Source organism: Mesoplodon densirostris, chromosome 1 (genome assembly GCF_025265405.1).
Source record: "Mesoplodon densirostris isolate mMesDen1 chromosome 1, mMesDen1 primary haplotype, whole genome shotgun sequence".
Lineage (NCBI taxonomy): Eukaryota > Metazoa > Chordata > Mammalia > Artiodactyla > Ziphiidae > Mesoplodon > Mesoplodon densirostris.
This window is the reverse complement of record NC_082661.1, coordinates 194,618,108-194,631,553: the sequence shown is the minus strand read 5'-3', so window position 1 is coordinate 194,631,553 and position 13,446 is coordinate 194,618,108. Positions and strand designations below refer to the sequence as shown.

Below are 13,446 nucleotides of genomic sequence, written 5' to 3'. Positions count from 1 at the left end.
CATGTGTATGCAATGCTTTTTCAAAACTTTTGGTAAATGGGACTAACTCATCTACTTTTTTATAGGCAGGGATAACTAGAAATTTTATTATTTAGTTTTGAAGTAAAGATCTATTAATGCTGAAATCCAGGTAACTGACATTCAATGCAATAAGATAACACATTACTGAAGTATAGTTGAGTTACAATATTACATTAGTTTCAGGTGTACAGCATAGTGATTCAGTATTTTTACAGACTATGTTCCATTAAAACTTATTACAAGATAATGGCCATAATTCCCTGTGCTATGCAATATATCCTTGTTGCTTACCTATTTTATAGATAGTAGTTTGTATCTCTTAATCCCAAACCTCTAATTTGCCCCTAACTCATTTAAATTTGACTTGCAACCACATTTAAAAAGAGCCACATTGCCAGAAATTGACAGCATTTATTCTTACAAAAAAAAAAAAAAAAAAAAAAGCACTGTCCCATATTACCTAACTTCTCTGTCAAACAAACCACATGAACTTTGCCTCCTAACTTTTCAGGAGTGCAGCTAGGCTTCCAAGGACACAGTGACACATGCTTTTCCAGCAGAACACCTGGCCCCAGTTCTTCCCCATCACCCACATCAAATCAGAGCCATCTTCTCTAATTACAGTATCTGTGATATCTGCTACAACAAGATCTCCTTTTTCAGAAGTGCCTTTAATTTAGAGACGATGCCTCCCCACTGCCATGTACCTCTGTCATCTGTATTAAATATAGAGCTACAGGGACCTGGTCACTATTAGTCATACAAATGCACTTCCTAGGACACTTTCTGTCAGGAACACCCTATGTGTTTTGAATCACCCCTTGAGATGAAATATTCTAAGATAGCAGTTAATTTTACTCAAAACTCTTCTCAGTAAGATAGGAAAAATACCATAATTTCAGTGTAACCTTACATTAACAATCTGTTGGGGTAAACCTGACTTGTAAATGGATGATTTGTTATATATACGGAGAGAAAAAATGGAATACAGATTACAAATGTACTTAACAAATAAGACGGGCCCATGAATAATAGCATCAATTAACAAAACCTAATTCCATACTAATTGGGAAACAACAGTAATAACTTAAAATAATTGGAGAGAATGAATCAAATATGTCCCAGCCTGCTTTTTTTGGCAAAGGAATAGGAAGAGCATGGTCAACAGTGTTCAGAGTTATAAACCAAAGACAGACATTTGTTTTCCCCATCACTTCTGTCTCAGTTAACAGGGTTTTGGGCAAGCATTAACTTTGTAGGTGTAGACGGATTGTAAAATGCAGTCAGTGCAAAACACCACCATCGTATGTGCAAAGGGAAATGATGTTGAACTGAAAGACAGTGGTTCTCAGATTTAAGTGCCTAAGCCCCAGTCCCTGATGACCTAATTCAGCTTTCTACAAAGAGGAACATAGGTGATTCTCATGGAGGTGACCTGTGGATTGCATTTTGTAAAATACTGCTACATGGTAGGGGTGCATATCAGTAAAACATAAAAGCCAGCTGAAATGGGGCAGGAGACAAGTGCTTCTGTTTATCCTGATTGGCATTATGTATGTGACCAAGTTTTGGGGAGAGAGTGAAGGAAATAATGTAATTTGGGATTATAATGAATTGAGTTTAAGGAACTGAGTTATTTAAATTTATTTGAGACACCCGAGGGGTCACATCAGTTTTAGAGTTAAATGATTCAGGCAATGACAATAAAAATATGTAAAATAATGTACTAATTATCTTTAGAAAATGAGAGGTTCCACAAAAGACATTATACCAATGACTTCAAAGCTCTGTATATTTTAAACATTTCTATGAATCTCCCTAAAATGAATTCTCTACTTCTTGCTCTGACAAACACACTAGACAACATTTACACTCACTGTATAGGTGACATGTCATCCTTCTGACTCTTCCCCACTGGTTGAAGGTAAAATATCCTGAGTTAATATCCCAATTCTGTTGCTTATTATCCTTGAGGAAAATTGCATTCCTTATGCCTTAGCCTACTTATTCGTGAAATAGTAATGTACCTCATGTACTTATTTGTGAAATAAGTAATGTACCTCATGTAAGGTTGTGAGCATTAAATGTAAAAGAGACTAATAAAATGTCTAGCACGTCATTATTATTTTCCTTTCTCTCCTTCGCTGTTACTTTTTACTTTCTCACTATGGTACTTAATTGCTTTGTTTTGGTGCTTCTTATCTTCTAAAGGTGAATAAAACAGAAAAACAAGCTTCTTAAGAACCATGCATTAAATGGAAGAAGACTTGGAGTGATAGCCCAAGGCCACAATATTAGGGTTTGGGGTGTTCAGAGGCATTTTGCACCTAATTGAGAGGACTGTTCAAAAGCTATTTAAGTGGAAATAGTATTAGAACACTTTAAAGCACAGAAAATTATTTAGTATAAGGATTATCTGGGTAAAGAACTAGGAATAACTCAATTTTCACAAATCACTTATATAGATAAAGAGATTCACAAAACACAATACATTTTTTTGGAAGTCCTAGCCATGGCAATCAGAAAAGAAAAAGAAATAAAAGGAATCCAATTGGAAAAGAAGAAGTAAAACTGTCACTGTTGGCAGATGACATGATACTGTATACAGAAAATCCTACATATGCTACCAGAAAACTACTAGAGCTCATCAATGAATTCAGTAATATTGCAGGACACAAAATTAGTACATGGAAATCTGTTGCATTTCTATACACTAACAATGAAAGACAATAAAAATAAATTAAGGAAACAATCACATTTACCATAGCATCAAAAAGAATAAGATACCTAGGAATAAACCTACATTAGGAGGCAAAAGCCCTGTACTCAGAAAACTATAAGATACTGATGAAAGAAATCAAAGATGACACAAACGGATGGAGAGATATACCATGTCCCTGGATTTGAAGAATCAATATTGTGAAAATGACTATACTACCCAAAGCAATCTACAGATTCAATGCAATCCCTATCAAATTACCAATGGTATTTTTTTGTAGATCTAGAACAAAAAATCTTAAAATTTGTGTGGAAACACAAAAGACCCCAAAGAGCCACAACAACCATGAGAAAGAAAAATGAAGCTGGAGAAATCAGGCTCCCTGACTTCAGACTATACTATAAAACTACACTAATCAAAACAGTATGGTCCTGGCACAAAGACAGATTTATAGATCAATGGAACAGGATAGAAATCCCAGAAGTAAACCCACATACTTATGGTCAACTAATCTACAAAGGAGGCAAGAATATACAATGGAGAAAAGACAGTCTCTTCATTAGTGGTGCTGGAAAAACTGGACTGCACATGTAAAATAATGAAATTAGAACATTCTTTAATACCATACACAAAAATAAACTCAAAATGGATTAAAGATCTAAATGTAAGACCGGATACTATAAAACTCTTAGAGGAAAACATAGGCAGAACATTCTTTGACATAAATCGCAGCAATGTCTTTTGGGATCCACCTCCTAGAGTAGTGAAAATAAAATCAAAAATAAACAAATGGGACTAATTAAACTTAAAAGCTTTTGCACAGCAAAGGAAACCATAAACAAAATGAAAAGACAACCTACAGAATGGGAGAAAATATTTGCAAATGAAGCACCCAACAAGGGATTAACCTCCAAAATATAAAAACAGTTCGTGCAGCTCTATGTCAAAACAAGAAACAACACAATTAAAAAAAGTGAGCAGAAATCTAAATAGACATTTCTCCAAAGACGACTTACAAATGGCCAAAAAGCACATGAAAAGATGTTCAACATCGCAATTTATTAGAGAAATGCAAATCAAAACTACTATGAGGTATCACCTCACATGGGTCAGAATGGCCATCATCAAAAAGTCTACAAACAATAAATGCTGGAGAGCATGTGGAGAAAAGGGAACCCTCCTACACTATTGGTGGGAATGTAAATTGGTACAGCCACTATCAAGAATAGTATATAGGTTCCTTAAAAAAATAAAAATAGAGCTACCATATGATCCAGAAATACCACTCCTGGGCATATATCCGGAGAAAACCATAATTCAAAAAGATACATGCACCACAGTGTTCATTGCAGCACTATTTACAATAGCCAACACATGGAAGCAACCTACGGATAAACAGAAGCAATTGACAGATGAGTGGATAAAAAAGATGCAGTACATATATACAATGGAGTATTACTCAGCCATAAAAAAGAATGAAATAATGCCATTTGCAGCAACATGTATGGACCTAGAGATTACCATACTAACTGAAGCAAGTCAGAAAGAAAAAGACAAATATCATATGCTATCACTTATATGTGGAATCTAGAAAAATTATACAAATGAACTTATTTACAAAACAGAAATAGACTCACAGACTTAGAAAACAAACTTATGGTTACTGAAGGGGAAACATCGGAGGGAGGGATAAATTAGGAGTTTGGGATTAACATGTATATGCTACTTATATAAAATAGATAATCAACAAGGGCCTACTGAACAGCACAAGGAACTCTACTCAATATTCTGTAATAACCTATATGGGAAAATAATCTGAAAGAGAATAGATACATGTATATGTATAACTGAATCATTTTGCTGTACACCTGAAATTAACACAATATTGTAAATCAGCTGTACTCCAATAGAGATTAAAAATTTAAAGAAGAATCAAAAAAACATCACATTAAAAAATAGTAATTCATTTTTAGTCTTATATGTGGTTGAGGTTGTTTCTATAAATAGGATATTAGTTGATAAAGCTTCAAATAGATACTTCAGACGTTTTCTCATCAGACTCTGATGTAATCATTTCCAGACAAATTAAATTTGCATTGTGCTTTTGACATATTTTTTTTAGTTTAGTAACACGCTGAGTCAACCCACCCTTTTCACTAAGTTTTAGGCTCTGTTTTTTTAGTTTACTGTGTTTTTTTTCTCCTTAGGGGAAATAAGAAAATGGACAACACAGGGTAAGTAACAACGTACAGAGACAGAAGAATTATATATTTCTTTGGTGTTCTGAAAAAAATAAAATTCAATTTTTTGCTAATAATTGTGGTGGATAATGGTATTCATGTCTTCTTCACAGTATCACTAACCTAAGAACAACTGGCACATACTTTCTCCTTGAGGGATAACAACAACTACAACAAAAACTCTTTACAGTATGACCATTATCAGTGATTTGTGAAGTTCACACAATACTCATTCATTTACCTAGTTGAGCTTTAGGAAATTGACCCAAACTTTTCTCTCACCCTCAGGTACATCAGACCAAATAGATTTGTATTTCAAGAATTCTCTACCTGGGACAGTGTATGGAGTTCATGGTATGGACAATAATGACACAGTTCGGTTTTTCTCATTGCTTAGATCCAGACCTACCATAGAGAGTGGTAGCACTACGAGTAATGTATTCAGTCTCCCGGCCTCCCTTTCATCCTTCAGTAAATGGGGAGTTAAGAGACCAAGTCCTCAGAACTTTCAAGAGAACTCAAGAGAGTTTGCTCAATGGAGTTCAAATATCAGGCTGAAAGCAAGTTGCAGTTTTGACTTGAACCCTGCTTCCTACTAAAGTCTCAACCCAGGTGTGACCTGCATTTGATAAAACATTAACTTTGTTCTCTATGTAAATAAAATGGTGGCTGTCCAGGTGCACCTGCTGCATGGTATTACAGGCAAACACAAAGTTATCAGAGGGTAAGGTAGAAAAAATAAACAGAACAAGTGTGCTAAGGGACACATTTAGATTGCCGTTGTAGATTATGTATACAGTTAAATCTTTCTGTCAAATAAGCTTAATGCAGTTACTGAATATAATGTATAGCTCACATGGAAGCTAATTTCCTCAAGGTTCCCCGATTTAGGGGAATATTTTTTAAACCATCTTACGTGAGAATGTTTTAAATTCTCTCAACAATTACATAACTGGAAGGTATTGAAAAGTACCGTGGAGAAAAGAAAAAAGTGTTGCTAACTGAATTGGAATAAGCTATGTTTCCTTTTAATATATTTTGTGAAATGACAATGATAGAGAGTACTGGTCACATTTATTACTGACAGGTGTAATTTCACCCCTACTTGAAAGGCCATGACTTTAAAAGGAGATGAAAGCCTCCAGCTGATGAATGAGGGAAGAAAAGTCTGACAGGAATAACACGACTGTCTCAAGGGAATTGAGTCATGTGGTCCTGCGGTTTACCATTTGGCCATGAAGTTACAAAGATTTACAGTGTGCTCTGAAGGGGTTTGGAACCCGTTTATTTGCATTTACTTCTGGAAAGCTGATAGAACAACTTAGTGAACCTACAAACAGTGTGACCAGCTCATCCTGCAGCTGATAATGACATAATGCTTATAGGCCACCCAGAGCAATTGAACCATTACTGATGAAACCCTCCTGCCAGCAAGTTTCTGGGCTAATCACAAGATTTAAGACAGGGACCTGGGTATAAAAAGTCTTTATAATTATCACTGAACACAAACCATGGGTTTACACTTAGAAAGGATCTTATGTCACTTTTTTAGATTGTATAGTATTGAGAATAAGGTCCCAAAGGATTTTTTAGCTTTAAGTCCATTCTGATAAAAGGTCTTTAAATCGTATTGATTAATTAAACCAACATACTATTATCATTAAGGCACTGGGCTTAGCAACAGTGAGTTTAAGAAAAATTTTAAATGTGGAGAGAAGATGTAAGAGCAAATTACTATAATATAAGGGAGTATGTAATGAGTGTCACAGGAAAGACATGGGATAGAATGGGAGACAAAAACAAGAAGTGGCTATTTCTCTTTAGATATCAAATTAGCATACCATTTTGTTAGAATTTACTCTTTGGGGAGAATAATAATTGCAAACCATATATCTGATAAGAAGTTCATACACAAATTATATGAGGAGCTCATGCAACTCAACAGCAAAAAACCAAATAATCCTGTTAAAAAAATGTGCAAACAATCTGAAGAGACATTTTTTAAAGCAAACATACAAATGGCAAACAGGTATATGAAAAGGTGCTGAACATCACTAACCATCAGGAAATGCAAATCAAAACCACAAAAGAGATCACCTCACCCCTGTTCATATGGCTATTATCAAAAAGTTAAGAGATAAGTGTTGAAGAGGATATGGAGAAAAGGGAACTCTTCTATGCTGCTGATGGGAATGCAGTATATATAAATATATATATTATTCAGCCATAAAATTATAATTATGAAATATTATTAAGCCATAAAATAGAAGGAAATTCTGCCATGTGCAAAAATAAGGATGAACCCTGGGAACATTACACTAAAAGAAATGAACCAGACACAGAAAAACAAGTACTGTATGATCTCAGTTATATGTGAAATCCTAATTAAAATAGCCAGACTCAGAGAAGCAAAGAGTAGAATCGTGGTTGCTAGGGGCTGTGGAGTGGGGGAGTGAGAGAGGAATGGGGAGATATTAGTCATAGAGTATAAGACAAATAGTTATAAGATGAATAGATTCTGGGGATCTAATGTACAGCATGATGACTATAGTTAACAATACTGTATAGTACACTTGAAATTTGCTATGATAATAGATCTTGTGCTCTCATCAAAAAATGTATGTGAGGTGATGGACATGGTAATTAGCTTGATTGTGTTAATGATTTCATAATATATATGTAGCTCAAATCATCATATTTTACATTTAAATAGATATGATTTTTATTTGTCAATTATATCTCAATAAAGCTGGAAAAAAATTGCTCTCTTTTCCTTAAATGTGCATCTTTTTACTACTTCGGCACTATGTCCAGTTGGGGTGGACTGGGGGTTCAGATGAATTCAGGGGTACTCATTCCCATGAAACCAGTGTAATGTCTTCTGTGAACAGAGAGCAGACCTTCATTTCCCTCTGCATCTTGCTGATGTTATTTATTTTTATTAGAGCTTCTATTAAATTAAAGAAGTTAATGTGATCAGAAAGAGGCACTACAAAGGGGAACTGAAATCTCTTCAATTAATAAATTAGAACTATCTCATAAAATATAAAGATTAAATAAATATGCAAATTACCTGAAAATCCACAGATATTAATGAGTATTATTCTGCCTTTTGTAAAGTTTCAAGAAACTTCCCATGGGTAAAATGTTGGCTGGATATGATTCAAAGAAGGAAATAACTACTAAAATGCATTTGGTTTGTTCAAAGACATTTAGAATTTTTGGCTTCTTTTCACTTTATCATTTTGAGGGTCATTTATGAACTATTAAAACAAAATCATTATTTTACCAGAAAAAAATCCACTAGTGGGCACAGAGATGTGGTCACCAAAAGTCACAGAATGTAGCATACAAACAGGCAAATATATAGGCGGTTAGGTACCACTGAAAAGTTACCAAAACATACTGTTATACATAAAATAGAAATTATAAAAAATTTCACTAATGTCATATAAACAAAAGACAGGGAAAGTTGTAAACATTCAAAGCACCATTAAAAAATCATCAGACCACTCCTTGATATTTACCCAAAGAACTGAATGCTTACATCCACAGAAAAACCTTCACACAGATGCTTGCAGCAGCTTTATTCACAACTACTAAAACTTGGAAGCCACAGAGATATCCTCCGGTAGGTAAATGGATAAATGACCTGTGGGATATTAGTCCGTACTAAAAAGAAATGAGCTATCAAGCCATGAAAAGATGTGGAAGAAACTTAAATGCATATTGTTAAGTGAAAAACGCCAATCTGAAAAGGCTACATACTATATAATACCAACTCTATGACATTCTGGAAGAGGCAAAACTATGGAGACAGTATATAAAAATCAGTAGTTGCCAGAGGCTGGGGGACAGTGGGGAGTGATGGAGAGGCAGAGAACAGAGGATTTTTAGAAACCCATAGAATGCACACCACCAAGAGTTAACTATAATGCAAAGTATGGACTTTGGGTGATCACAGTGTGTCAATGAGGTTCATCAATTGTAATAAATGAACCACTCTGTTGAGGGATATTGATAATGGGGAGGGCCATGCATGTGTGGAGGAAGGGGACATATGGGGAGAAAGTGATAACTATGAATATTATTCAGATTTCACTATAAAATTTTGTTAGTATAAATAATTATAGACAAGGCAAGAGTCCTACTGATTTATAAAGTCATGTTATTTAACAAAATGTAAACTTTTTTTCCCCCCAAAACAACCTTAAGTTTCTGGATATAGTAAGGTGCTCAAATAGCAAATAGTAGAGTTATACAAAAAGCCCTCAGAAACTTTTCCAAGAAATTCATCCCTAGATTTCTTTATATTGAGTTATAAGCCCTAATTTAAAAGTCTCACACACTTTGTGAGCCTCAAACAATTGAAATAAACTTAAATGTAGGTAATCCCAAATCATTTGTAGAATTAAATTTTATCATGAAATATTTTCACACAACGTTTCCTTATTTTCACCTCCTTTTAATCATCCACTCCCTCTCAACCTCTCGCTCTTTCTTTCTCTCTCTCTTTCTGTATATATGCCCACAGATGCACACACACACACACACACACACACACACTGTTAGCTTTACTCAGTTGTATATAAGAATTCTAACCCTTTTCTGACCCTCAGCATGATTATTCTAACTCTCTATTATTCCTCATTAAACCTCCTGGCTTCATCCCATTAGGTAACACCTGCTTTCTATCAATGCCAAGAAAGACAGGTTCTTTAAATAAATTTCTTTACAAAATAAGAATAAAAATGTAGGAGTTGTAGGGATCTTTAAAAAGTAGAAATCTAGGTTCTTTTATTACATCCAAAATGAGTTTTTCTATATGAAAGCCCTTCATTTACTTCATGAAAATTGTGGAAAACAACAACATCTGTGTATTGCAATAAAAGCACTACTTGTAACTGCCATTCATCAAGCCAGTGAGTAATCTGGAAAACGGTAGCAGTAGAACTTGGAGTGTAGTATATGTAGGATGAAGGCAAAATGTTTTTCTAACTTGTAAAGGAAACTTTTCCACGATCACTACTTTCTGCCAGTTGCTTCTTCAAGGTATAAGCAGCATCAGCCTCCTGTTGATTTAACTCCAATAAATTGAGAGGAAATCCAAATGAGGCATGTTCCATAGGTTAACAAATGGTCTTATTAGAGTATAATTTGAATCCCACTTTCTGTTATTGTTGATATCAGTCATCAATCAGGCATATTGATAATATGAGAATATTGATAAGTAAAATGAACAAAAAATGTGTAACCTGCTATTAATCATTTAAATATTTCATTTACTTTCCTTTCAAGAACCCACTTTCCATTGTTGGTGAAAACAGACATATGGCCCCAAAAAAGGAGAGTGAAACAGAAAAAGCAAGAAGCTTATAAATTGAATAATCTACTTCCTAATTTTTTAGGTTTAACAACACTTATGAATGATATTAAATTTAAGATGGTTCATTTGTGAATGTGAATGTCTCTATGCATATAATTATATTTTGTATGTATATAGAGACATAGAAATATAGATAAAGAGTTATATAATTATAATGTAGTAGATTCAAAAAGAAATTTTAGCTAGGAAATGTTTTATAAATGTCTCCACTACATTACATTCTAATCTAAAATAAAAATAAGCAAAACTACCTCATATAACCTTCATACTCTTATGTTACATGAGCTTTGAGTCCAGTGCAATTTTCAAGTGGTCCCTCTATGATGGATTCATGATCATAATTATATTCCTATTCCCACAGCGTTAGGAATAGAAAGCAGATATTTCACCTTTACAGTGTTACCTTTCCCAGTTCTCTTTGCACCACTTTATGGAAAAACAAGTCCTCCAAACAATCCTTCTCGTTCTGGACCTTCCAACACTCATAGCTTTCACTCTGCAGTCAGAAACCAAGCTATGGTCAACTCCTCTGGTTTGCTGAAAAATGTCCCAGTGTTTCCTGATTCTAGTCAGAAAATACTGAGATTCTTATATCTGTGAGGTTTTTTTTCTTTCTTACCATTCATTTTTACCTATTTCTCCCATATTTACAGCTCTAACTCCTGGCATCATCAACCTTCTCATCTCCCTCCTCTCCTCTCTCCCTCCATCACTCCTTCCCTTCCTTCTTTTCTTTCTCTCTCTCTATTTTTCCCTCTCTGTGTCTACTTCTCCCTATCTCTCTGTCTCCCTCTCTCTAATTCTTTCCTCCCCGCCACCTTTATTGCTTTTAACAAATGCTGAACACCCAGACATCCTCATGTAGAGAATACACTGACAAACAAGACACACACGGTCTCGATCCTTATGGCGCTTCTTGCTTCTGATCTAAGGAGACAGACATTGAAGGAAAATGCAAGTGTGATGAAGAAGTTTAGGGTATGACAGGACCATACAGTAAAAATATTTAACATTCTATTTCTTATATGCTTTCTGAGGAAGTAAGAGTCAAGCTGGACTCTGAAAGATATAAAAATTACATAATATTTTAAAAGTATGCAAATACAAAGATATAAAGCATAGTAGAAAACTTGTAAGTAAAGGCAATCATAATCTTGTCTGAAAGGTCCCTCTTCTTCTTCACTTAGGTAAAGGAAACTGTCCCCAAGAGACTAGTCTTCTTTACTTCTTTCCCTCCCTTTCTACCTCCTTCCCTCCCTTCCTTCTACAAATATTTTTGAATGCATATTGTGTTCCAAACACAAGAAATAACAAATAACCATTATCAAAATTATTTAACAATTATTATCACAATTTAAATGCACAAATACCCTGCTACAATTTATTTTACAGAAACTCAGTTAAGATAAGGATATTTGTTAGTTCTGTAACAGCAAAAGGTAAAAAGAAAAAAAATTAAATGCTATCGTTTGTAGTATGGATTAAAAAATTATGGCATATACACACAATGAAATATTATGCAGCTTTTAAAAAGATTGAGGTAGATCTATATGACCTAATATCACAAGCTAATTCACATATATTGCTATGTGGAAAGAGCCAGCTACAGAAGAGTATATACAGTATAATCTCATTAGACTATATATGGAAAAGGATTTCCAAATCTATATCTGTAATTCCACTTACAAGTGTATTTATAATTCTATATATGTCTATAACTATTGGGTTTGCCAAAAAGTTAGTTTGGGTTTTTCCATAACATCTTATGGAAAAACCCAAACTAACTTTTTGGCCAACCCATTATATACCTATTTCTATAGTGATGGCCATACATCTTTGTACATCCATAGAAATTTTCTGGAAAGATTTACCAGATACTGTTAGTTGCAGAAGGAGTAGTGAGATTGGAAAATGGGACTTTCACTTTTAAAATTTATACCTATTGTTAAGACTTATTTACTTGCTAACACATTTATTTATTTATTGTTTTTTAATTTATTCATTAGGTAGAATAGTTGGGAGCTTCACTGACTTTTCTTTCATCAGGTGGAGTGGCCCCTCCTAGAATTACAAAAGAAAGGCAATTTGGCTCCTGTTGCCCTAAGAGGACTTGTGTGGACTGGCTAGAGCTGTCCTTCCCTGGAAGCAGGGATGTTGCCCATGAAACACACAAAACAATGCAGCATGACTAAATTTTGTTTAAGTACTCAATATATTAAAATTTTGAAAAGTGTCCTTAAAAATGATAGATAACAATAGGTGAATCTGGGTAAAATGTATACAGATGCTGTCTATATTATTCTTGTGTCTTTTCTATAGTTTAAAATTATTTCTCAAGAAAAAGACTCAAAAACAAAAAAAGAAAGTTGGCATAATGAAGCGTTATCAAGTAGGTGACAAAACAAACTGTTTTTGGTTTTCTATAAAAACAAATAAATGTCCTCATTTCATTTGTAGGTTATGTTTAGAGCCAGAATGAAATATCACAAGCAAAAACTATTCTTGAAAGAACATTCCTAACATTTGTTTCTATTTCTTTTATTTAAAAGGTAATGTAGTAAATCAGTAGGAGTATTTCATAATGTTATTTCCTCTTGGCTATATAATCTAGTTTTTCAGTTTTCCAGTCTGTATCTAGAGTTAGATGTATTAGTGTAACTTCTTTTATGTTTAAGGAAAAATTATTATTATGGAAACACATTAGGAAAATCATTTTGGTATTTTTCTTCTCCCATTAGGCCACTTTTTACCCTTGGAAAATAAAGTCACAGACATACTTATTAAGCATTTGGTCGAAAAGTAAATGTTGATCAAAAGAGAATATATTTGTACAGAAGTATCTCTTCAATGAAAATCATCTAACTCCCACTTTTTAAAATATGAGTAAATTATCTTAACATGACCTCAAGTAGGATACAAATAACAATTTCTCTTTTCATTGAGGTATGAATTTTACATAACTCAGCCATGAAAAATGGAGATTTAAGTGTTTTTTTCTGTATAACTGAACTTACCTCGTGAGTCCCCATTTCAACTGGTGGAAAAATATGTAATTGTGCCAGTGTAAAATAAACTCAGTT

General features: G+C 34.0%; 1 protein-coding gene across 2 annotated transcripts in view; it reads right to left on the bottom strand.

Annotated features, from left to right (window-relative positions):
- CFAP299 (cilia and flagella associated protein 299) overlaps window positions 1-13,446 on the bottom strand; it is a 639,242-nt gene that overhangs the window by 342,982 nt on the left and 282,814 nt on the right. The window contains exon 4 of one of the 2 annotated variants that reach the window (XM_060093181.1): window positions 9,993-10,064. The exons of the other annotated variant lie outside the window; for it this stretch is intronic. Within the exon in view, the coding sequence (XP_059949164.1) occupies window positions 9,993-10,064 (72 nt within the window). The remainder of the gene's footprint in view (window positions 1-9,992; window positions 10,065-13,446) is intronic. 2 annotated transcript variants of the gene reach the window in all.